At 41.7% G+C, this 23,781-nt stretch overlaps 1 protein-coding gene across 3 annotated transcripts in view; it reads right to left on the minus strand.

The window, feature by feature from the left end:
- Nucleotides 1-3,657: 3,657 nt before the first annotated feature.
- The window catches only part of gripap1 (GRIP1 associated protein 1), a 259,951-nt gene continuing 239,827 nt past the window's right edge, over nt 3,658-23,781 (minus strand). For all 3 annotated transcript variants that reach the window (XM_060932398.1, XM_060932397.1, XM_060932399.1), the window contains one exon: nt 3,658-7,285. In XM_060932398.1, coding sequence (XP_060788381.1) covers nt 7,205-7,285 — 81 coding nt within the window. In that variant the 3' untranslated portion in view covers nt 3,658-7,204. The remainder of the gene's footprint in view (nt 7,286-23,781) is intronic.

The following is a 23,781-nucleotide window of genomic DNA, read 5'->3' on the forward strand; positions in this document are numbered from 1 at the left end:
GTTCCATCTTTCTTACATTTTTGTACCACTTTTGCTACAGTATTCTGACTGATAAGTAAAGCTTTGCTGATCATCTTGTTGCCTTCACCTTTGTGGTGGAAAGAAATTATTTTCTTTGGGGAATTCTGAAGAGACAAGTTGAGCATCACTCTCCATCCAGCATCCAGTCACTAAAAGAGGTCGTTGTTGAAGAATGGAAAAGGATTGATGTTGCAAAATGTCGCCAACTTGTTCATGCCATGCCTAGAAGACTTGGTGCTGTTATTAAAAATCATGGAGGCCATCCAAAGTACTAGATGTAGTAGTTTTTGTTGTGGGGTGTACTCATTTTTGCACCACCCTAATTTGAGTAAAACTGAAAAATGTGTAATCTAAGTTTATATTATTAACCTTGTCTTTTCAACATTTTGGAAATTGTTTGTGTTCATTGAGATATTGTTTAAAATGTTACTTTTCAAAGGGGGTGTACTCATTTACGCTCAGCACTGTATATAATTTTAGATTCTTCAACATGTCCAGCATTTACCTTGATGACGCTTTGCACACTATTGGCCTTATCTTAACCAGCTTCATGAGGTAGTCACCTGGAATGCTTTTCAATTAATAGGTGCCCCTTGTCAAAAAAAAGTTCATTAGTGGACGAGTTTCTTGCCTTCTTAATGCGTTTGAGATCAAACCGTAAATAGTAAATAATAAAAATACAGTAAATAGCCCTATTCAGCACCACGACTGTAGTAATCCATATGTCAAGAACCGCTCAACTAAGTAAAGAAACACGACATAAATCATTACTTTAAGACATGACGTGTCGTTTAATTAACAAAAATACTGGATTAGAAAGTGTGTCCAAACTTTTGGCTGGTACTGCATTTAGTAATAAAGCATGCAGAAGATTTTTTGGGATTTATAAACCACTGCTAAAGCTAATTTTCTTCACGGTGAACAAGTGCCCCACCCTCCACAATTGGTAGCTGTAGTGTGATTGGGGCAGTTATTTAAGAGGTGAGAACTGGCAAGTTTAGTAAGAGCAAATTGGGGAGAAAACAGGGTAGGGTGGGGTGGGGTAGAGGGAATTCGAAAACTGAAAAGCTGTTTAATTGCTCGTTTAATTTGTATATGGGTCCATCTCAGAAACTGGTCTCTCATTTGGGACATTCATTATCTGTAGACACTTTATCCTGTTCTACAGGGTCGCAGGCAAGCTGGAGCCTATCCCAGCTGACTACGGGTGAAAGGCGGGGTACACCCTGGACAAGTCGCCAGGTCATCACAGGGCTGACACATAGACACAGACAACCATTCACACTCACATTCACACCTACAGTCAATTTAGAGTCACCAGTTAACCTAACCTGCATGTCTTTGGACTGTGGGGGAAACCGGAGCACCCGGAGGAAACCCACGCGGACACGGGGAGAACATGCAAACTCCACACCGAAAGGCCCTTGCCGGCCGTGGGGCTCGAACCCAGAACCTTCTTGCTGTGAGGCGACAGCGCTAACCACTACACCACCGTGCCACCCTACGGTCAAAAAATTAATTTTCTAATTTTACTATTTTTTATTTTTTTGCATTTACCTAACACTCAATGTTTCTTTTGTCATGTTTAATAAGAATAAAGATAGTATCTTGCTTTCTCTGGCCTCCACTGTAGAACATTTTTTTATTACAATTCAAATGCTTTTGTAAAATTGATTTCCATATAAAACTCCATCATGAAGAATTAAAGCCCATCCTTCACAGATGAGTGAAAATATTGAATAAATTTCCTCTTTTTGATTGCTTGGGTTAAAAATGCCAAGTTATGATGACTGAATTGATTATTCACTTAAATATGAATAATATGATACATTTTGGGTATTCGATATGGCGAAATAGGACACAATGGAAAAATCAAGAACACACTGGAAAGATGAGAATAACGGCGGTGGTAAAAGAACAGCGACTGTACCGGCTGAAGGTCGCGCGGGTCTCTGCTGTGGCGTGCGAGTAACAGGACATCGCTCCGCACCGGACGGAGCGCGAGGCGGGGGCGGGGCAAAATGACTGGCTGTAGATTCTATCAAAAGTTCGATCTAAATTGACCATGGTTGCAAAATATTGGCCAAAAATACGCCAACACTACGAAATATGAAAGTAAGATGAAAAAGAAACATTCTACTGCCTTATACTGCAAAACTAAAACAAAATAAACTGTCAAAACTCACCTTTTCAATGATAACGTCCGAACAGATCACTCGCGTAACAGAAAGACCGCAAATGGAAGCACGATCAACTTCTAACTGTTGGAGTGGAAAATTCCATTCTACACATGCAAATTGTTAATGTGTGTCCTTCCCCGCACACAAATAACACGCTACGGTAAAAAATAGACCACAACTCATTTTATAGCTCAGAAATTCATACAAGACCAGCTACCATCGTAACATATTCTGTAAGAAACATATTCTATACCTAACTTTCAGCTTTCGTTTTAAAAAACAAAATCACAGATTTATAACTAAATTTTTCTATGGCGTAGTGATTTTAAGTTCCTGCTTTTGGTGAGGTAGTGACCTCGACCCTGAGGCTTTCCGTTTAGATCAAAACACACGATCGTATTGGTTTTGGGTTTGCGGAGAATGGAGTTACAACGGTGATGAAATATTTTGCATGATTTATTACGGTTATGATTATTCTGTGAGCGCACCAATCCTTAGGTGTGTAAAGTTACAACTTAAAATACAATCAGTGATAACTGTAGACTTTTCAGTGGACTACAACCTTTTTAAGCGAATGCGATGTAGTCAACCGTTTATCATGTCCCGGATCAAGCCGCCATTTTTCCAGAAATTTGCAGAATTTTTGCCAAATTCTGAATAGAGTATTCACATCAAAGATTTAGTTTTATCTGTTATTTCTTTCATCATTTTATTTCAAATTAAAACCAACATCACCATTCAAAAGCGTATAGTTTATTGACTGTGAGTATATTTAGTGTGGTACCCCCACAGTACCCAGTTTCTGAGACAGACCCGTATATTTGGCAAAGTAACTGGAGGCTGTTTCAATGAGTAATTAAGAAAAACAATGCAAGATAATGCAAGTGTGTGTGTGCGTGTGCACGCACATGTTTTTATATACGACTGAGGACCAAATGTCCCCACAAGGATGGTAGAATCTGACAATTTCAACCTTGTGGGGACATTTGGATGGTCCCCACAAGGAAATTGCTGTTATGTTATTTAAAAAATAAAATAAGAGTCAAAAAGTTTCCTTTTCATTACTGAGGTTAAGGTTAGAGTCAAGTTTAGATACAGGCACAGCATTAATTAACCGTATTAATAATTGTGTCAATAGAAGGTCCTCACAAGGATAGTGAGACAAACGTGTGCGTGTGTCTCAAGACTCACCTCTGTCCCTTCACCATTTGCACAGCTGTACTGGAAGGTGAACACTCCAGGTCATCAACAGCTGGTGTAAGAGTCCTCTCTGTGCATGTGTGTGTGTGTAAAATGCACACAGTGTAAGCAGTGACACTTCTGTTCTAGTAAACATCACAAGACAACATTTCTAATTAGAGCTACTTTGTTCCCGCTACCGTAAACAACTCAAGGCGAAGTCTTACCCGAAAAACAATCATCATCAGCATGAATGAAACGTGTTTGGGGAGAAAAATTCATTTCCAGCCATTCTTTATTAACGCTGCAAGACGTCAAGAAATCAGGCTCTTCACTGAACATGACAGCTGACAAACATGGACGAATAAATAACAAGAAGGTCTGAGGGGAAATTCTGACTGAGTACTGGCATTCTACTTTCGGTTCCTAATTAGCAGCGATGATGATCCTGTTGAGCTGAGTCGACAGAGATTCATGCTTAAAAACAAACAAAAATTCAAGTGAAATGATATAAAATAAACTTTAAGCAAGTTTCTTTCAGATAATGCGAAAGAATCACTCTGTCCAACGTGAAGGTCCTCACAGCAAGCGTGCTGGTCATTTCACCGTTCACCATTCCACTGGAAAATCTTATTTTAAGTAGTGTCCGTGGAAGAAATGTAAAATATTACACCACATGCAAGTCACTATGTATAAACAATATTAAATCAAATGAGAGCAATTAGGCATGTAATCATTTTTCAAGCACCCGATATTAAACATATAACATTAATGATTGCTTAAATTGGATTATGACAAACTGTTTAAGCAAGTGAATAAATCCGTCTCAAGTATACAGTCGTACAGTAACATTACCAGATTTACTGCGAAACACGGTACATGACTCCTCCCTTTTCCTCTCCGTATTCACTCATCATTAAAATTCAGACTGAACCTTTGAAAAGGAATGCTCTCGTGCTTTTCATCTTACTCTCTATCTATCGCATCTGTAACATGTGTGTGAGATTTCCAAGGATGGTAAACGTAACTCCGCCCCCTCCCCGTGAAAACCTGTCTACTCAAATCTCACTCGTACAGGAAGTCGAAAAAAATTTTTTTGTTAAATTTCATCATATAATAAGTTCATAGATTTCTTGGTGTTGTGAAGAACCTCGATGCTGACATGTGCGCTGGTCTTTTCTGACCCCTCCCCCCTTCTGAACGCACATGAACATGATCTGATGTAAGTAGGAAGTATTTGAACTAAGCGTATTAATAAAAAAAAGTCGCGCGGACAATTAATTACGCCACGAAATCGAGTCGTACAGTACATGAGCCGATAGCCATTCAGACGCGTAGCGCTGAGTTGGCTGTAAGCCGTGTACGACGAGATTGAGTGGAATGACTGTTTTATTCTATCCACATTCACTGGATTTTGAGAAACGGGGCATTTTGATTTTTAGTAAATTCGATCAATAAAAACTTCATCCAAAACGTCTGACAAAATCATTTCCGCTTCGATTGTAAACAAACCGGCGAAATGACGGTAGCAATTTGCGAAAAATGCTATAATAATTCTTGAAAAAATAAATAAAAACAAAGATACGTTCTTACTATAAAATACTTTTCATATTTTGGTGGCTTTTTTTTTTGGGGGGGGGGGGGGGGGGGGGGGTTGGTTTTCGAGTAGAGTTTTTATTTCATCCTTGGTTGGTTCAATAACATGCTCCGCCATTTTGTTTTTCTCTACTCACGGTATATGAGCAGGGCAGCACGGTACGACGGTGTAGTGGTTAGCGCTGTCGCCTCACAGCAAGAAGGTTCTGGGTTCGAGCCCAGCAGCCAGCGAGGGCCTTTCTGTGTGGATGTTCTCCCCGTGGGTTTCCTCCGGGTGCTCCGGTTTCCTCCACAGTCCAAAGACATGCAGGTTAGGCTAACTGGTGACTCTAAATTGAGCGTAGGTGTGAATGTGAGTGTGAATGGTTGTCTGTGTCTATGTGTCAGCCCTGTGATGGTCTGGCGACTTGTCCAGGGTGTACCCCGCCTTTCGCCCGTAGTCAGCTGGGATAGGCTCCAGCTCGCCTGCGACCCTACACAGGATAAGTGGCTACGGATAATGGATGGACGGACGGTATATGAGCTGATAGCCTCGTAATAGAGTAGCCAATCAGAGTGCACAATCGCTCATATCCAGTGAATGTGGAAAGAATATTTCTTGGATATAAATAATGTGGTAAAAGTCAAGTACAGTATAAAAACTATATTATAATATACAACTCGAATGCTACGGTAACACAACACTCGCTCACTTCGCTTGAAACACTTCATCGAGCAGAAACAAGACGACCCCGAAACGTCAGCCAAAGACTTCCTGCCTTTTTGTTAAGGACACAAGATGCTTCGTTAGTCGGACAGGATGAAGTCTGTGACCACATGTACAGAAGTGTCTCATCGTACTTGAGTACATTTTTACTTTTGCACCTCCGAATTTAAAATGTACCGTTTCTCGAACTTGCGCCACACCTAATGCGTTCATTTGACTCAATTTAACTGCTGCTTTTCGACTACCTACCGTAGTTGGATTTCCAGGTCAGCACACGTGAGATTTGAGTAAACAGGTTTCGTTTTTATTCCGTGGTAAATCACACATCCGCTGCAGATGCACTGGACAGACATGAAGTTGAAAAGTACAGGAGTATTCCTTCCCTTCTTTCATATCAAACCATACCCTTGGAGGAAGCACCTCATAGCATTTTGGTCATAAATTCAGTTATTAAAAAAAAAAAGAATAACAATTCAATATTTATATAGAATTAGCAAAGGGAAAAAAAAAAAAAAGTTACTGAAGACCACGATGTCAGTGCAAGCTTTTACACACAGCAAGACCTGGACATACACAGGAAATTTCAGACAGGTTCTTGTTCTGGATTCTTTTTAAAAGAAGGGTGCAAGGTTGAGCTCAGCTCAATCTCTAGTGTCCAAAAAAAAAAAAAACATTCTCTGTCCAAGAAACGCTAAGTGAAATGTCTCTTCAAAAGCTTTGATATGTTTAAGTGGAATGATGTCATAACATCCAGGCATTTGGGCAGAACTCGCTGTGAAATAAGAGGAATCTCCTACCGGACTAAAAATGGATCAAACGACAAGCGGAGAACCAGAGGGGGCGGTCTGTTAACGAGAGGAGGCCGTGGGGTCGATTTACTTCATAGCAGTGCTCCGAGGTGACGTGCAAAAACGCTTTGACGATTATCGGCCCAATTATGTGCGCTCGCGTTTCTCTGAACGCGCTAAATTGTTGGCATTTTGAACAGCAGACGTAACGAACCTCGCCCAACTCGTGTGTCTTAACGAGCAGCACGACCACTCGCTTCTTACCAGCTATTACTATACATCCTATAATCATCTGGAACTAATATATTACTAATTTTATCTTTACACGTCACCCAAAGAGAAAACGGGAAGCTGCTGTTGATGTGAAGCAGAAACTCTGAACAGACAAACAAAAACTCTCGTCAGCACGGACGAGCTAGCGGGCTCGGTGAAGGTTTGGGACGAAGCCCTTTCGGCTCACTTCATGGACGCAAAGCATTCTGGGTCAGCTAGCGAGATACCGCCGTGCTTTTTGTCGTGTCAGAGACAAAAACGAGACGCAAAGTGTTAGAGTGTTAAGTATATTGAGCAGCTGAGGACTTGCGAGTGAGTGATCACGCACTTATTCCTCCTCTGCGCGGACGTGAGGTTCGATCCAGTCATCCAGTTTGTGTGGTATGAAGGTGCAGCATCTCTCTGCAGTCAGGGACAATCAGACAGGCGCAGCTTGGGGTTTTTTTTTTATTTTATTTATGTTAGCCTGTGGCCTTGGGATCTTGTGCAGGATCGGTGCCTTTACTCAAACGCACAATCTCCTGAGATAACCACTCCAGATCCTGCAACAGAACAGAAAAACCATGAATATGCACCATGAATACATGCAGAATGTGCTGGAACATACAGAGATCAGAATGCATTATTAAAAACTCTAGTCCATATTTAACGATAAAATGGTACTACTTTGTTCCTTGGGACTAAATGCCGACATCTCATTACAGTTTTTAACTCCAAATCTTTCACAGCCACCAAAATTAAGGTGTCAAGTGTCACGAAAACGTGTTCTGAAGCTCGTTACGTCATACCTGTCAACCCTCCCGTTTTTCCCGGGAAATCCCTTATTTTGACTTGTTTCCCGCTGTCTTCCCGTTTTTTTTATTTTCCTGAAAATATCCCGTATTTTGACATTATATAAAAGTCCCGTATTTTCACAATATAAAAAAGTCGGTAGGTCCAAAATTCATGACGCGCCTCTGACAGGAGTTTACAGCAGGAAGTCGGGCCATGAATTCACGTCCCCGCCCTCTCAGGTATCAGTAATTACAGAACTACGTCCGGAGGCGAGGCTGAACAAGTGATTACGTCCAGTGTTGCCAGATTGGGCGGTTTCAAGTGCATTTTGGTGGGTTTTGAACATATTTTGGGCTGGAAAACGTCAGCAGTGTCTGGCAACACTGATTAGGTCTGAGGTGAAGATGGCGATGCTAATAGCTAAGAAAAAACATTAGCCTCTCTTTCTTTGATGATTTCAACAAGTGCGGGGCTGGAATGTTCCCAGACTCTTCCATTGCAAAGAAATTTTCCATGGGGAAAACGAAAGCCTCCCAAATAATCAAAGGTAAGCTACACATGTTTACATTAAGTATGTCCTGGCTAAGACCTCATAAATAGCCTAGTGTAAACTAATTGGTGTATTAACTGTTTTATCCACTCATTGTCTATTTTATTTTCTATCTGAAACTTGCCCATTTTAAATCACTCTTGGTTTAATATCTATCTATCTATCTATCTATCTATCTATCTATCTATCTATCTATCTATCTATCTATCTATCTATCTATCTATCTATCTATCTATCTATCTATCTATCTATCGTTCCGAGGCCATGATTATGGTAAAACCATAATAAATTGCAATGGAATTGAATTTATTGACTGGTTATATAATGACCTTTCTTATTTTAACATAAGATACATATGTTAGCCCTTAATTTGGGAAATAACTGGTACCACTGAAAGCAAATAAAAATAAATGTATAGTTTATTCACAAATGCACTCTATAAACCATAAGCATATTGAGTTTGGGTCTTGGCTATCACCAACATGCACCAGAGTACAGGAAATCACAAATACTAGATAGAAAATTGCCCCCCATTCAACTACACACCCACTTTTGGTGAAGGGTATGACTTTCCGAAATTTTCCCTTATTTTGAGTTAAAAATCTGGGAAATATCCCTTTTTTTCAAACCTCAAAGTTGACAGGTATGCGTTAAGTAGGGCTGTATAATTAATCAAATTTTGATCACGATTTCGATTTTTGTGTCAAACGATCTCAAAATTCATATAATCGAGTTGCGCGTCCCCGACAAATGGCAAAATAATCGTTTGCCATTTGTCGGGGACGCGCACACGCAATATTATTTCCTTCCCGCGGGCCCATGCGCAGACTTGCCGACAACGCTCGCGCGGCGGAAACAGTGTGTGCGTCTCTATGGCTCTCCACTCACGCGGCTGAAAGGAGGAGAGATTGTGAATTGTTTGGCGTGAGGTAGGCTCGCAAGATGACAGAAGGAGGGCAGAATCGGTTGGTCGACAAAAAGGGACGAAAAACGTCTGTAATATGGGATCACTTTGGATTCGAAGAATCCGACGTGGAACAGAAGCGCATCGTGTGTAAGATTTGCAATAAGGTAGTATCTGCGCCTCTTGGCAACGCTACAAACCTCTTCAACCACCTGAAACTGAGCCATAAAGTTATTCACGACGAAACAATAAAAAACAAAAAGATAAAGCCGATGCCGCCATCCATTTCAGCCACTTTCTACAATGCCACTCCGTATGCAGCCTATGTACATTTGTTTTTCTCTGTCTTATGTCAAAAGAATATTTTTATTTTGTTTTATACATCGCAAACTGAAGCTTTTCTAGACGATATGTATTTTCAGTTTGAAAGAAAGGTGAACGTAAATGATCAATAACAAAGAGGTTTTTTTTTGTTTTAAAGAGAAATGCTGAATAAATGCATGGTTTCAAAAAATCGCTTGAATAATCGTGATTTCAATATTGACTGAAATAATCGTGATTATTATTTTTTCCATAATCGAGCAGCCCTATCGTTAAGTTTGTCTCGGATTCCCATAAAAAGGTCAAGTCGTAATTCTTGGGTTTCACGTGACGTCACATCCGCCTCATTAGTTATTCAAAACTTTCGCTGGTGGTCTACCAAAGCTCAGTTGTCAACGCGTTTGTACGGAGAAGGTGCATGAAAAATGCCTTACGTTTGCGTTGTTTTAGGTTGTTTGAATTGATCAAACTGTCAAACTGATAAAAGTTTCTTCAGAGTTCCCCGTGAACTAAAGCTGGGCGTACACTGTGCGATTTTTGGCCCGATTTTCACTCGTGCGACTATTTTGGAGATCGGGCCGAGTTTTGGCTCAATCGTGCGTCTCGGATCGTGTAGTATACATGGGGTAACGACAAGCGATTAACACCTCACGACCTCCTCCCGATCGATCTGATGAAAATCAAACCTGTTTGAAATCCTGAGCATCGCATCCGAGCATCGGATCGTATAGTGTGAGAACAGGAATCGTAAGCTGCGTGCTGTTTACCCCTGCGATTCACTCGTACAGTGTGAGCAGCAGCTGAATACCGCGATTGAAAAATAAAAATAAAAAATCGCAGTGTATGCCCAGCTTAATACAAAAAAAAAGGGTGAACGAACACAGGATTTCACAAAAAGACGTCGAGAAAGGTGGCTTTCAAACCTCTCGCTGAAATCGAAGGGAGCCGAGTCGAAGCATGCTCGAGTTTGCAGTGACCACTTGGTGAAAGGTTTGTATCTTCCTCTCAGTTCTGTCCTTAGTGTTTTCCAAGTACTTTTCTTGCTATGTGTCGTTATTTTACGCTACTTTTTTTTAGTAAGAGCAAACACAAGTGAGAATCAAGCGAACTGTTGTTTGTTTACACTTCAACTTGCAGCTCTTTGTTGTAAAGACGTGAAAACAGCTTTTTAAAAAAAATACTTACACGGGCAAAAACAATACAGGATTAATTTGGCAGCAACTCGATACCGAGGTCCGTTACCCAGCCACATACCGTACAAAAAAAAAAAAAATGTTGTACGCCTCGATACTCTTCCACGCGTTCATCTGTTTTGCGGTGTAGAAGGACGTCTGCAACACCAGATAGTTCGAGACGTCGGGGAACTCGACTGAAGGGTAGTTTTTGAGATCGTATGACAAATCCTTCTTTCCCAGACTGTAGGGGTCGATTCCACTGCACATAGCAATCTTCTGAATATATCTAAAGCGAGCAGTGACTTCTAGATTACAGGCGTACTCTGATAAGTTATCGCTAGTTGTTTGCACTACGGCAGTTATTTTTGGTTTGCTTGACCACCAGCTGTTTTACCGGAAGTGAACTCACTAAGAAAAGGTCACGTGACTGAAACCCAAGAATCGATGGCAAAACATGAAGACATCTAGGTTCTAATGCTGCTTTTCCACTACCAACGCGGCTGAGTCGGGCTGAGCCGTGCCGTGCTGAGTTGGGCTGAGTCGAGCTGAGTGGGGCTGTTGGAGTTGCATTTCGACTACAACCGCGCTGAACCGTGCTGGCTGGAAGTGGGTGGACACATTGGGTGGAGTTAGCGAAACTGGGTGGACGTCACGTGATGTCGTTAGGCGGCGCAAACAGTGACATCAGTGATCTTTTAAGCGGTAGTCTCACGACGTGGATAGTAAACAATAAACATGGAGGACATGGAGTTGTTAGTGTTGCTGGTCTTGGTGCTGTGGCTTGTTGTCACCGACAACGCCAACAGATACTGGCAAGAGCGTATAGATGAGGCGAGGCGCATAAGGCTTCAGAAATTCTCGTAATTCGTAATTATTCTTCTTCCGGGTTTACAGATCCCAGCGTGCTCGCGGGGCATGTGAGGACACTCCTCCTCACCAATCAGTGCACAGGGGAGTGTCTCCTCACGCCCCTAGCCCCACTCGGCTCGGTTTGGCTCGCTTCAGCCCCACTCCAAAACCATGCGAGTTTTGGATGCTGAGTAGGGCTGAAGCGAGCTGAGTCGTGCTGTTCTGAGGTAGTCGAAACGCGAGCCGTGTCGGGCTGAAGTGAGCTGAGAAAGGGTAGTGGAAAAGGGCCATAAGACTATGCAAATTAGAAACGCCCCAATTCTACATTACGCCCACCCACATACAGTATGGTTTCAACTCCGGTTCAGAATTGGCTTTAAATGTTATCACGGAATAAAACTTACTTGTCAGATTTTGAGCATTTACACTAATTTTCCAATAAGATTTTCAGCTGTTCAACCAAGTGTGAACTTAATGCGTATTAGCAAGTCGACATACTGGTACGTTTTGGGAGGTGGGTTGAAACCAGTGGCGAACCATTACTGTTAGAGTTCAGCCAAACTTGATCCAGACACACCAAAACAGCAACAGGGTAAAGGATTTTGCCAGGGATTAGCGGCAGGCTGCCAGGTCGCTCCGTTGTGCGTAGCTGTCGATGTTAATTTTAAAAGTACCTCAGTAAATTGCACAGGGAAGTCTGAGTGAAAAATGCTGTAGTGAGCGTGCAGCATGGAAGAAGAGTCTGGAGACTGAAATCTGAGTTTCTCGGTCGTTAGCCTGTGCTACTTGCTCTCGATAGCGCTGGCTTGATTAGCATTTGCGAACACTACAGATGAACGCTACACTGGCTGGAAGATGACTTCACTGCTGCACTGACACCACTGATTCGTGGTTAAGCTCACGCTGGCCTTCGAGAAGACCGAGGGCGATAAATTTTTGGTCCCTCCCAGTATAAATCAAAATCTGATTGGTTAAGTTATCTGTCACGACATAAAAACATACACTGCCATGGCCTTCTGTCCTGGCCAGGGCTCGAAATTAACTTTTTTTTCTTTGTGTCCCCCAGTGGTCCCGAATTCTGTGTTGTATTGTCCCGAATGGAAGCAATAGTGTCCCCATTTTTTTCCTCTCTGAAATAACCAGTGGTTAATATTATCATATGAAGTTACTACTATATTTGTAACTATGCGATTTTGAACCCTTTATATCATTTTTACAATAAGTCACAAGACACAAGCGACACATGTCCTATACATCATCTACTTCAAAATTAGTTATTGCATTTTCAGTTTATTAAACTTTGGCGATCTCACTGTGTGAATAGATACCCGTTTATTTAAAGGGGCCAACTAGCTCATTCAGAAAATGTTTCAACTCCCTACATCTGCAGTACACTTTAGTTGAAAATAAGACCCCTTTTATGTTCATTTCATCTACTTATACCTTGAATATCTGTTGGCACTTATAAGGCCAACTTATAATTTTCACCAATACAGTTATCCATAGCCCTGTGATGACCTGGCGACTTGTCCAGGGTGTCCCCCGCCTTTCGCCCGTAGTCAGCTGGGATAGGCTCCAGCTTGCCTGTGACCCTGTAGAACAGGATAAAGCGGCTACAGATAATGAGATGAGATGAGACCGTTATCCATTTTTATGAACTTTCCGTTATCCATTACCGTTATCCATTTTTATGAACTTTCCGTTACCCATTTTTATGAACTTTCCGTTATCCATTACCGTTATCTATTTTTATGAACTTTCCGTTATCTATTTTTATGAACTTTCCGTTATCCATTTTATGAACTTTCGCTGCCAAAACGTGGGTGCAAATGTTAGCAACATCAGCATAGTGGCAGGTCCGAGCCTAGTTGTGCTGCTGACTGACTAAACTTTCTGAACTAGAAAGACACCAAGAAAACTCACTTATTCTGTTGAACGGTATCTTCCGTCAATATCATCCACATCATTCCTGTTGTATTTTATAACGTGTCTAACAGTGTTCATTAAGTTCATTCAGTTGCTAGCGTTGCCTGCAGACCAGGCGATGACACTTTGGATCCTGAAGGTCCCGGAGACGTTATGTCTGGGCTTTCAGTTTCTTCCCCGCGGTCGGTCCGCTTCAACCACTTAAGCATTTTTGTTCTGGCAAGAGTCGGCGCAGCGTGTGCGGTAGCAATTCCATTCCAAGTCCATATAATGCGGACTCCGGCCGAAGATTCTAGAACAGAATGCGCTGCTCTGTAGCCTACGGATGCAGGTGCATCGAAAGTGTAGCTACTATGTATTTTTCGCTGTTAACGTTTTAAAATTAAAATTGACAAATTAGGTGAATGTCTACGTATGTGTTACGGCTTTGTAAATAATATTAATGTAGAACTTTTTTTCTAGATCTATTTTTTTCCATTGTCCCGGGATTGTCCCAGATATGATAATTTTGTGTCCCGATGACATTTTTTATGGTCCCCGGGACGTCGGGACACCGTTAGTTTCGAGCGCTGGTCCCGGCAATGAAGTCCTAACCAATGAGTGAACAGCTCTAAGCTCTTCTCAGCCTAGACACAACAAACAAACAAACAAAAATCTCATTGGATAACTCTCTAGTTTCCCAAATTGCACCAGTGAACATCCAGGCTGTGGACATCGAGATCATGGAGGAGTACAAATACCTGGGTGTTCACCTCAACAACAAACTGGACTGGACTAACAACACAGATGTCCTGTACAAGAAGGGCCAAAGTCGTCTCCACCTCTTGAGAAGACTGAGGTCTTTTGGTGTGTGCAGGACACTGCTTAGGACTTTTTATGACTCTGTGGTAGCATCAGCGATTTTCTACGCTGTGGTCTGCTGGGGCTGTGGAAGTTCAGAGAGGGACAGGAAGAAACTTAATAAACTGGTTAGAAGGGCTGGCTCAGTCTTGGACTGTCCTCTGGACTCCATTGAGGTGGTGGGTGAGAGGAGGATGTTAGCCAAGCTGACCTCAATCATGGATAACCCCTCTCACCCCCTACATGAGGCTGTGGGGGCTTTAAGCAGCTCTTTTAGTAGTAGACTGCTACACCCACGGTGTAAGAAGCAGAGGTACCGCAGGTCATTCATACCGGCTGCTGTCAGACTGTATAACATCCACAACTTGTAACGTAGCACCAATAACCTGTTTGTCGTTTAATTCGCACTACTTCACCACTACTACCTCTGCCATCTCTCATCGATGCAATTATGTGCAATAATATAGGCCTAAACTATTTTTATGCATACTTATATTTATATATAAATATTATTTATGTATATACAGTACACGTGTGTATATATACAGAGTCTACTTATAATGTGCAATTTTTCCGAGCCTCTCAATAAGGCAATTTTTCTATACTTTTTCATGGTAGATAATGCAAATAGCCCTCTGTATTTAATCCTTCGTTTGTCTAATTTTTATTTCAGTTTTATTTATCATCTGTTTGACATTTTCTTGCTACTCTAACACGTGAATTTCCCCGTCGTGGGATGAATAAAGTGAATCTAATCTAATCTATTTTAATATTTTCAAGACAGTAACCCTTTCGCGGCACGGTGGTGCAGTGGTTAACGCTGTCGCCTCACAGCAAGAAGGTCCGGGTTCGAGCCCCGTGGCCGGCGAGGGCCTTTCTGTGCGGAGTTTGCATGTTCTCCCCGTGGGTTTCCTCCGGGTGCTCCGGTTTCCTCCACAGTCCAAAGACATGCAGGTTAGGTTAACTGGTGACTCTAAATTGACCGTAGGTGTGAATGTGAGTGTGAATGGTTGTCTGTGTCTATGTGTCAGCCCTGTGATGACCTGGCGACTTGTCCAGGGTGTACCCCGCCTTTCGCCCGTAGTCAGCTGGGATAGGCTCCAGCTTGCCTGCGACCCTGTAGAACAGGATAAAGCGGCTAGAGATAATGAGATGAGATGAGTAACCCTTTCATTTCTGAAGCAAATTTGATAGAAAATGAGGCCAAATTAGAAGAGAATAATTAGCATGAAAGAAATTAAATATAACATGACATGCTGATATGTTTGGGCCTTCTCTGAACGACGGAAAGGCCCTGACGGTTCCCCTCTGGTTGAACTAGAGAACCTCGAGGAAACCCACACAGACACGGGGAGAACATGCACAGAAATAGCAACCCGTTCTCAGACTCGAACCTAGGATCAAGTTTCAACTGGCCACCCCTGCACTATAACATGTTGAGTATTACCTGCCTACTCGCCACAAAGCGAGAGAGAAAGGCAAGAGCACAAAGATCTACGTAACACGACCTACACTCAACCTCAATCTCACAGGTCAAGCTTCAGCTGAAATCTCAACACACCCAAAAGTACAGCCCCATCTGCCACGAGTGCACTGTACAAACATCAAATATTAAGTAGACCTGTTTGTTTTCAGTGCCAGAAAACATGCATGACATCCAAGCTTGAGGAACACGACAGTACTGCGGTTGAGCTCAGCAGGTGGCAGCCATTTTGTACTGGCAGTGGGTTCTAGTGGTGATGGTCTCTGGAAAGCAACGTGGAGTGAGGGCAAAAAGGAGGGGCAAAGGGTGGGGAAAGTCAGTGAGCGAGAGAGGAAGATTATACAAGAGAGAAAAGGAGCGTAAAATGGAGCAACAGAGAAGGAGGAAGCCAGGGCTTTCCAGTGGACTATTGATTGATCCATCAGCTGCAGCTTTCCCTCCTCTGCGATCGTTCCCAGTTCACTTAACAAGCTCGACTTCTACCGCTACACACCGGCATTTACTGAACAGCAGCCAACACAGCAAGCTCTGCTCAAACCAAGATATAACCTGAGCGCATATAACATACAAAAGCATCAACGGACACTAACAGGTGGGTTTTTATATAGACACGCTCACCAGACACTTTAATAGGAACACCTGCTCATTTGGAATGCAATGATAAATTGCAATACAAATTTAGGACGATTTGAATTGATGAAATAAAAATGAACCACGATCATCATCAGGTTGCACAATCTCTTCGTTTTTCCGAGCTGCAATTGCGTCGTTTAGATAGCAGACGCCGCAGTAATGCAAAGCAGGAGGAACGCACGCGACTTCACCATAGGCGGAAGTAACACAGCTCGAATGCCACGGAAATAAAAAACGGGAAAGATCTGTTGTGAGATTGCACAAGGAGATTTACAAAGAAATCAGAGCTCTCTTTTTACAGACTGCTGAAATCTAAAGAAAAGAGAAGCAAATGGAGGTCATACAAGTGTTCATCAAAGTTTAATAATAAAAGCCCTATTGATTATTCATTTTTTTCAGTTTGAATAAAACAAATATTAATTAATAGGCTATTATATTTTACTCCAGCCTTTACAAATGTGGGTCAATTATTCTTGGTTCTTAAGAAAATCAAACAAATTTTTTTTATTTAACAAAAGGAATATTTAAGTTGACAAAGAATCAAAAAAATAAAATGTTGCATTTTATTTTGGTAATATTTTCTTAAATACTGTGGGAAAATTTAGTCATGAGCCCAGTATCGTGAATCGGACTGAACTGTGAATTGGGTAGATTGTTACATGCTACTATTCATTCATGCAATTATCCAGTCAGCTAATCATGTGGCAGTAGCACAGGTCACAAGCTTCAGTTAACTGTTCGAATAAAACATCACAATGAGGAAAAATTAGATTACCATGATGCCAGATTGGCTGGTTTGAGTATTTAAGAAACTGCTCATCTCCTGGGATTTTCTTGCACAACGTTCTCTCAAGCTGACACAGAAGGGTACGAAAAACAAAAGCCATCCAGCTCTGTGAATGATAACGATGCCTTGTTGATGAAAAAGGTCAAAGGAAGTCAAAGGAAAACATCCAGACTGATCCAAGCTGACAGGAAGGTGACGATAACTCAACTAACCACTCTAACACCTGTGGTAAACAGAAAAGCATTTCAGAACAAACACATCCATCCATCCGGTCAGCCAGGAACAGGAATCTGAGGCGACACTGAAACTGGACAGCTGAAGACTGGGATGGGGGCTTAATGGTGGTGGTCCAAGTGAACTTCCAGTATAATGGTGCAGTTAAAGCTGCAGTATGTCCAAACAAAAACAAAACCACCCTATAAAACTTTTTACCACCCCCTCCCTTCCTCCTCTTCAGTAATGGTTCCTCCTATGAAGGTTAAAGGAGGACATTTGTGTAACCTACAACTCCCTCCGGTCTCCCATAACACCCACGCTCAACTCCGCCAAGGATCCAGACCGTCTCTGAGCCTCTCGTCACCAAAAACACCTTCTCACTGCGGATATATTCCGGCCTATTCCTGGCCACATTCTCCGACGCACATACTGGGGCTTCACGGATATCATCTGCTATCACAGCAGTCACTTTTGCAATAATTGTAAAATGCAGATTTTAATGCGCTCTGTTAGATAACCAAAACACACCTATAAGCGTTTTAATTTAATGTAATAGAAATATGTCAACATGATGTAGCTCAACACACATGACAGACGGCACTTTCTACAAAGAAACACCACCAAAGTCAATTGACAATGCGACTGCGATGTAATTTATATTACTATAAATGCCTAGAGCTGCTTTTCATCTTTTAGAAGTGAAAGCATACATTATATCATATTTTATTCTACCCACATTCACTGGATATGAGCAATCGTGCGCTCTGATTGGCTACTCTACTACTAGGATATCAGCTCATACACTGAGTAGAGAAAAATAAAACGACGGAGCGTGTTGCTGAACCAACCGAAGACGGAATAAAAACTACTCGAAAACAAAACCCTCAAAAACACAAGAAACAGCGACAAAATATGGAATAAAAGTATGATGGTAAGAACGTATCTTTTTGTTGTTGTTTTCCAATAATTATTATTATAGCATTTTTTTCACAAATTGCTCGTCATTTCGCTGTTTGTTTACATTCTTCATCTTTAAGCATTAAAAATTCTTTCATTTTTTTTTTTTAAGACTGGTTCAAAAGCTCAAAGAAGTTTGAAAATTACAGAACTGAAATGTTGAAGAAAGAATTAAATAAAAATGTCGAAAGCTATTCTATACCTCGGCATGACTGCAAGACGGCACTTTCTACAAAGACACACCACCAAAGTCAGTTGACAATGCAACTGCGATGTAATTTATATTACTATAAATTAGTGCTGTCAAGCGATTAAGATATTTAATCACGATTAATGTCGCGACTGTCATAGTTAACTCACGATTAATCGCAATTTAATCGCACATTTTTGTCACATAAAAAAACCATTGTTATTCTCTTATCAGCATAAAAAAGTGAATGGGCTTGCTTTGTACCAATGTTTTTTTTTTATTGCAAAGCATAACACGTCTTGACAGCCACTGCAAAGTGAAACCTAAGCCGAGCACCGGCGCGGGGCTAGCAAGAGAACCATGAGTGAAGTGATCTACTGCTTGAGAGAGACAGGTTACACAGTGACGGTAGGCTTGACATGCTTGATTATAATATAAAGTACACTATTATATTAACTTTAAGTTGTTCATTGATAAATATTGCATTGAATCTTATCTTTACTGTTTCAGCTCACTGAACACATTTTGTACTTTTACACTTTCTGCCTGTTGATGCGTCGCGCTGTCCAATCAGAGGCGGCTAAATTTGCATATTACAGGAAGGATTTCTGGGATAGCCTTGAGTTTACAGTTCAGAGGGATCTGGCTTCTTTAGACGCTGTCTTCTTAAAACTGAATAAATATTTAAAAAGAGCCAAATGAGCCAGTCTTTTGAACGGCTCTTTTCAAAGAACGGATCACAAAGATGCGGATCCCATCAAAGAGCCATAAATCCCATCTCTACTAGCGCGCCCTGCCCGCGCTGGTTCTTTGGGGGGAGGGCAGAGGACTCTGGCTGTGCGGGGCGTGGCATTACAGTCTAGCTGCTATCGGTTTTCTAAGCGAAGTCTCTGTTGCAAGTTCCTGGCAGTTTCAAAAGCTTATGAAAAACCTACATCATGTCACAGAGCGCTAATCTGGCGATAAAAAAATTATCGCCGTTAAAATTGAGTCAAGTTAACGCGTTAATAACGCGACATTTTTGACAGCACTACTATAAATACCTAGAGCCGCTTTTCATCTTTTAGACGGCATCGCCGGGCTCAGAACTCCGATGTTAAATAAATACATAAATAAATACAACAACAACAAAAACCCAATTTGTGCAGCCGTCAATAGCTTTTAAGAAGTTTGCCTAAGCGGAAATGATTTCGTCGGACATTTTCAGACGAATTCGCCAAAAAAAAAAAACCGCAGCTCCGTTTGTGGACAGAATAAAACAGTTATTCCACTCACTCAATCTCGTCATACATGGCTTATACATGGCTATCAGCTCATATATGACTCGATTTCATGGAATAACTTAAATATATATCAAACGCCCCTTTTCCACCAAAGCAGTTTCAGGGCTGGTTCGGGGCCAGTGCTTAGTCTGGAACCGGGTTTTCTGTTTCCACTGGGGCCAGAAAAAACGGTTCCAGGCTAGCACCAACTCTTTGCTGGGCTAGAGGAAAGAACCGCTTACGTCAATGGGGGGGCGGAGTTATTAAGACCAACAACAATCACAAGACCGCGAAAGGTCGCCATTTTTAAGCGACGAGAAGCAGCAGCTGTACAAACGCGAAGTCATCCATTATTGTTGTTGTTGCTTCTTCTTCTTCTCCGTGTTGTTGTTGCTTTGATATTCGCGCCAAGGTTTATGCAAACGCAGCGACGCAACTGACGTATACAGCGACGTAACTGACGTGGCTTCCCTTAGCACCGCGAGCTATGGAAAAGCAAACTGGTTCTCAGCTGGCTCGCAAGTTGAACGAGTTGTGAACCAGCACCGGCCCCGAACCAGCCCTGGAACTGATTTGGTGGAAAAGGGGTAAAAGTCAGCTCTCAAGTTATTGGTAAAGATAGGTTTAAAAAAAAAAAAAAAAAAAAACACTATAAAAAATGTCTTTGTAGTTAATTAGTTTAATGTGATAGTGTGATGATATGAATAAAGACATCTAACCTTTAATAGCTAAATTTATTCAAATAACTTAAATCCTTATATCTAAAAATCAGCACAATCATGATGGCAAAGAGAAGTTCCACATCGTACTTAATGCACGGGTGGCAATAATTGTGAATTTTTCAAACTCTACACATCTGCATTCAAAACTCGTGCTGCATTTTGTCCTGTAGTCCTTCAGGAAGTATTGAGCAAATTGCCAACAAGTCAGCAAGAGAAATTAGATTTTATGCAAATATTCTTAAAAAGAAACATGGCATGAACAAACAGGTGCCACGCACACACTCGAAGACTAACGGTGTTTTCACATTTGGCCCAAACAGCATTGTGTTGGTTCGGAATTGGGGTTATAAGAAGAGCTGGATCAGTTTCCGTTCCACCCCATGTACTTCTGCATTCAACTGCAAGGTCTATCTTTCAAATGATGACTTTATTTGCAATCTGGCTCTACAAGCAGGTCACTTTCAGAGACACTGTTTCTCAGTGTAGACAGGTTTGTAAACAGCCTTCGCACAGCCTTGATCAAATGCATCACCAGACCAGACCGCTTCTGCTGTGTGAAAACTTGCAAAAGACATCCACTATGGGCCACGATGTCATCGTCTCTTCATCCAACGGAAAAAAGTTTTACACCTCAGGTAGGTGCAAATCTTTTTCTTTTTGGCCGAATTTCCATTCAGGTTCTCTCATACACAGCAGGGCCGCGTTAACCCTTGCCGAGGCCCTGGGCGGGCAGACACCCCCCCCCCCCCCCGAGGCCCCACCCCCGCCTGTTGTCAACTGCGCTCAGCAAATTCACCCCCTCAGACGTGCCTGTCTAACTAGACACGGAAACTTAAATAATGACAGTGGCACAATTAGAAATACTATTGAACGATAAAACTTTATATCCATCAACACCTATTTAATCGAGAAAAAGCAATGGTGAAATAGGCAATTGCATGGTGAAAAAATCCATCAGACGTCACGGTTAACAAGTCTGGTTAACTAAAGTTTAGCCTCAAGGAGCCTTTGAATGAGTGAGTCAATGAACAACATGTCAAGAACATAACCTCGGCCTACAACAGTTTCTTTAGTATTCAGAACAAGAACATTCATTTGGTATATAACCGTTCGTTTTCATTTTGGAATCCGGGCATGGGCGATTGCTCTAAGACAACGAGGGAGGCTCAGCCTCCTCTAAAAAATGACGAACATCGTGTAGGATGAATTGCGCTAGGTTTATGTTATAGCCGACCTTATAACATTGCTATTTCAGATCCAGAATCATAGAAATATATGTGCTCAACCCAACTACAGTGTGAAATCATTCCGTTATAACTTTCCCCAGTTCGCCTAATGTGTGCGTGAGTTTTTCCCCCTCGTGACAGCGCGATGCAGCCCAGCCTCAGTGGACTTCAATGGCATTTGGGAGCTATGCGCTTTTCAATATCAAAATGCAAGACGATTATTGGACAAATACTGCGAAAACGCCCACCTACGGACTCCCAGCCTCACAGTGGGAGGAACATGGCAGTTTCCGTGAGGAGACTGGTGATTGGTGAAAGTGGCCGGATATTTTCTTTGATTGACAGCTCGTTTCAAATATAAACAGGCAGCAGTGAATCTCAGTTCAGTTCCATGCGGATTCGCAAGTGCTGTGGTGTATTGTAAGAGATCAGCTTACATTTCGATTTCATTCATTACATACGGTTTCTACCAGCTTTTTTAGTTTGTATATATTTTCATTGTAAATAAAGTGTAAATATAGTGTTGTCAAGTTTGCTATCTTAGTTCCAGAAATTTCGTTTATTTGAGTGACTGAACTTGAGGGGGCTAGTCAGCTAGCAAGAAAGCTGCGCACGGATGCCAAGCATTGCTGATTTAATTTTGGCGAAGCCATTTGCTAGTCTTCCTTTCGAGGAAAAAATAAAAATTAAAGAGCAGGGTAGACCAACGCCTCAAATTGACTTGGTGAAAAAGGCAGGGAATAATACTTGTTCCTTTCAGCTCTCCTGGTACGAGAAAGTGAATTGGCTAACAGCAAGTGACCCACATCAGCAACAGTAAATAGGCTACTTTAGTAATATGTCATGGATGGACCAAAAATATAGAATCTATTTAAAATGTTTATGCTGAGTATATTATATTGGAATATATATTTCTCTGGATATGAATTAAACACAACTACAATTTGGAAAACATTTTTAAACAAAAACATAGCCGAGAACATTTCACACTACAGACCTGGATTAAAAGTGAAGGGTTATCAAAATTGTCAATAAAACATTTCTCAGTCAAAATAAGTAAAATATAGGGAAAGTGTCATTGAATGAAATGTGTGGCACCCAGCTCTATGTTTGGCTCCCCAAGGTCAGTGCTTGTGCCTATTCCAGAACACTCTGCTGTTACTGCTGAGGTTCCTGACAAAGAGCTGCTTTCAATAATGATCAATTTTTAAACAACATGCCACAATTTTAAAATATAAAGTGTTAAAATATACCCCCACCCCAACACCACCATCATGTATATTGGACAGTAGGCTAATGGGCCAAAAGAACCTGTTATTTCACAGTTTGTGACCCTGCCAACAATCAGCCAGATCAGAGGCAAGAGTATGGGCAAAATTTATGTGTTTTTTTCTTTTAAAATCTGGAAATATCGTAACCAACCAGCCTCCCGTTTGAAAGACTACCAGCCGTCACTGAATCCGGGCGACTTTTAACTTGTGAAAACAAAGAGCGATAACAAAGAAAGAAAAATAGCTTGCTTCTCAGAAATAAATCTCAAAATGTTAGGCTATGTGAAACATTTCATCCTTTCACACACGCAATGTCCCAAACAGCGGTGGCACACAGCTTTGCACATTCAGTTTGACAGCCATGGGTCAACTTACAAGGGCACTTTCCTACTTTTCTGGAAAGCGAAGTCATTAATTAAATCATTGAACTCAAGCTGGCGTAGCGTGTGAAGACATGGTGGACAGTGATCATATTGACAATGACGGGTGATTTATGCGACGGGACAAGGTGGGCTTCCTTACGGGTGGCGAAATGCATCAAAAATGTTATCAATATGATCAAAACTTCTGAAAATATCGTTTCATATTTTCCGATCTCGCTACCTCCGAGGCCCCGGGCAGCTGCCCATGAAGCCCATTAGGATAACGCGTCCTTGATACACAGGTCCAAAATTTGCAGAAAATAGTGTGGATAGACCATCACTTGTCTCTTTTATGAGTGCCTCTTGAAGCTCAACATGTCTGAAACGAAGCCAACGAGCCCCTCGTGGTGGATGCTTGCCGATTCCCGGAGAAGGTGTTAACGGGGAGATCCAGTGCGTCACATAGATCAGATCGGGGGTGTTCAAACATACGGCCCACTTGATAAAGGTGGCTCGATAAAATGCTGTACTCGAGCCACGCTGTACGTTCGTCATTGACGAACATAATCCATCATTGATGGAGAGAAAAT

This window comes from Neoarius graeffei, chromosome 10, assembly GCF_027579695.1.
Source record: "Neoarius graeffei isolate fNeoGra1 chromosome 10, fNeoGra1.pri, whole genome shotgun sequence".
In the NCBI taxonomy this organism is placed as follows: domain Eukaryota; kingdom Metazoa; phylum Chordata; class Actinopteri; order Siluriformes; family Ariidae; genus Neoarius; species Neoarius graeffei.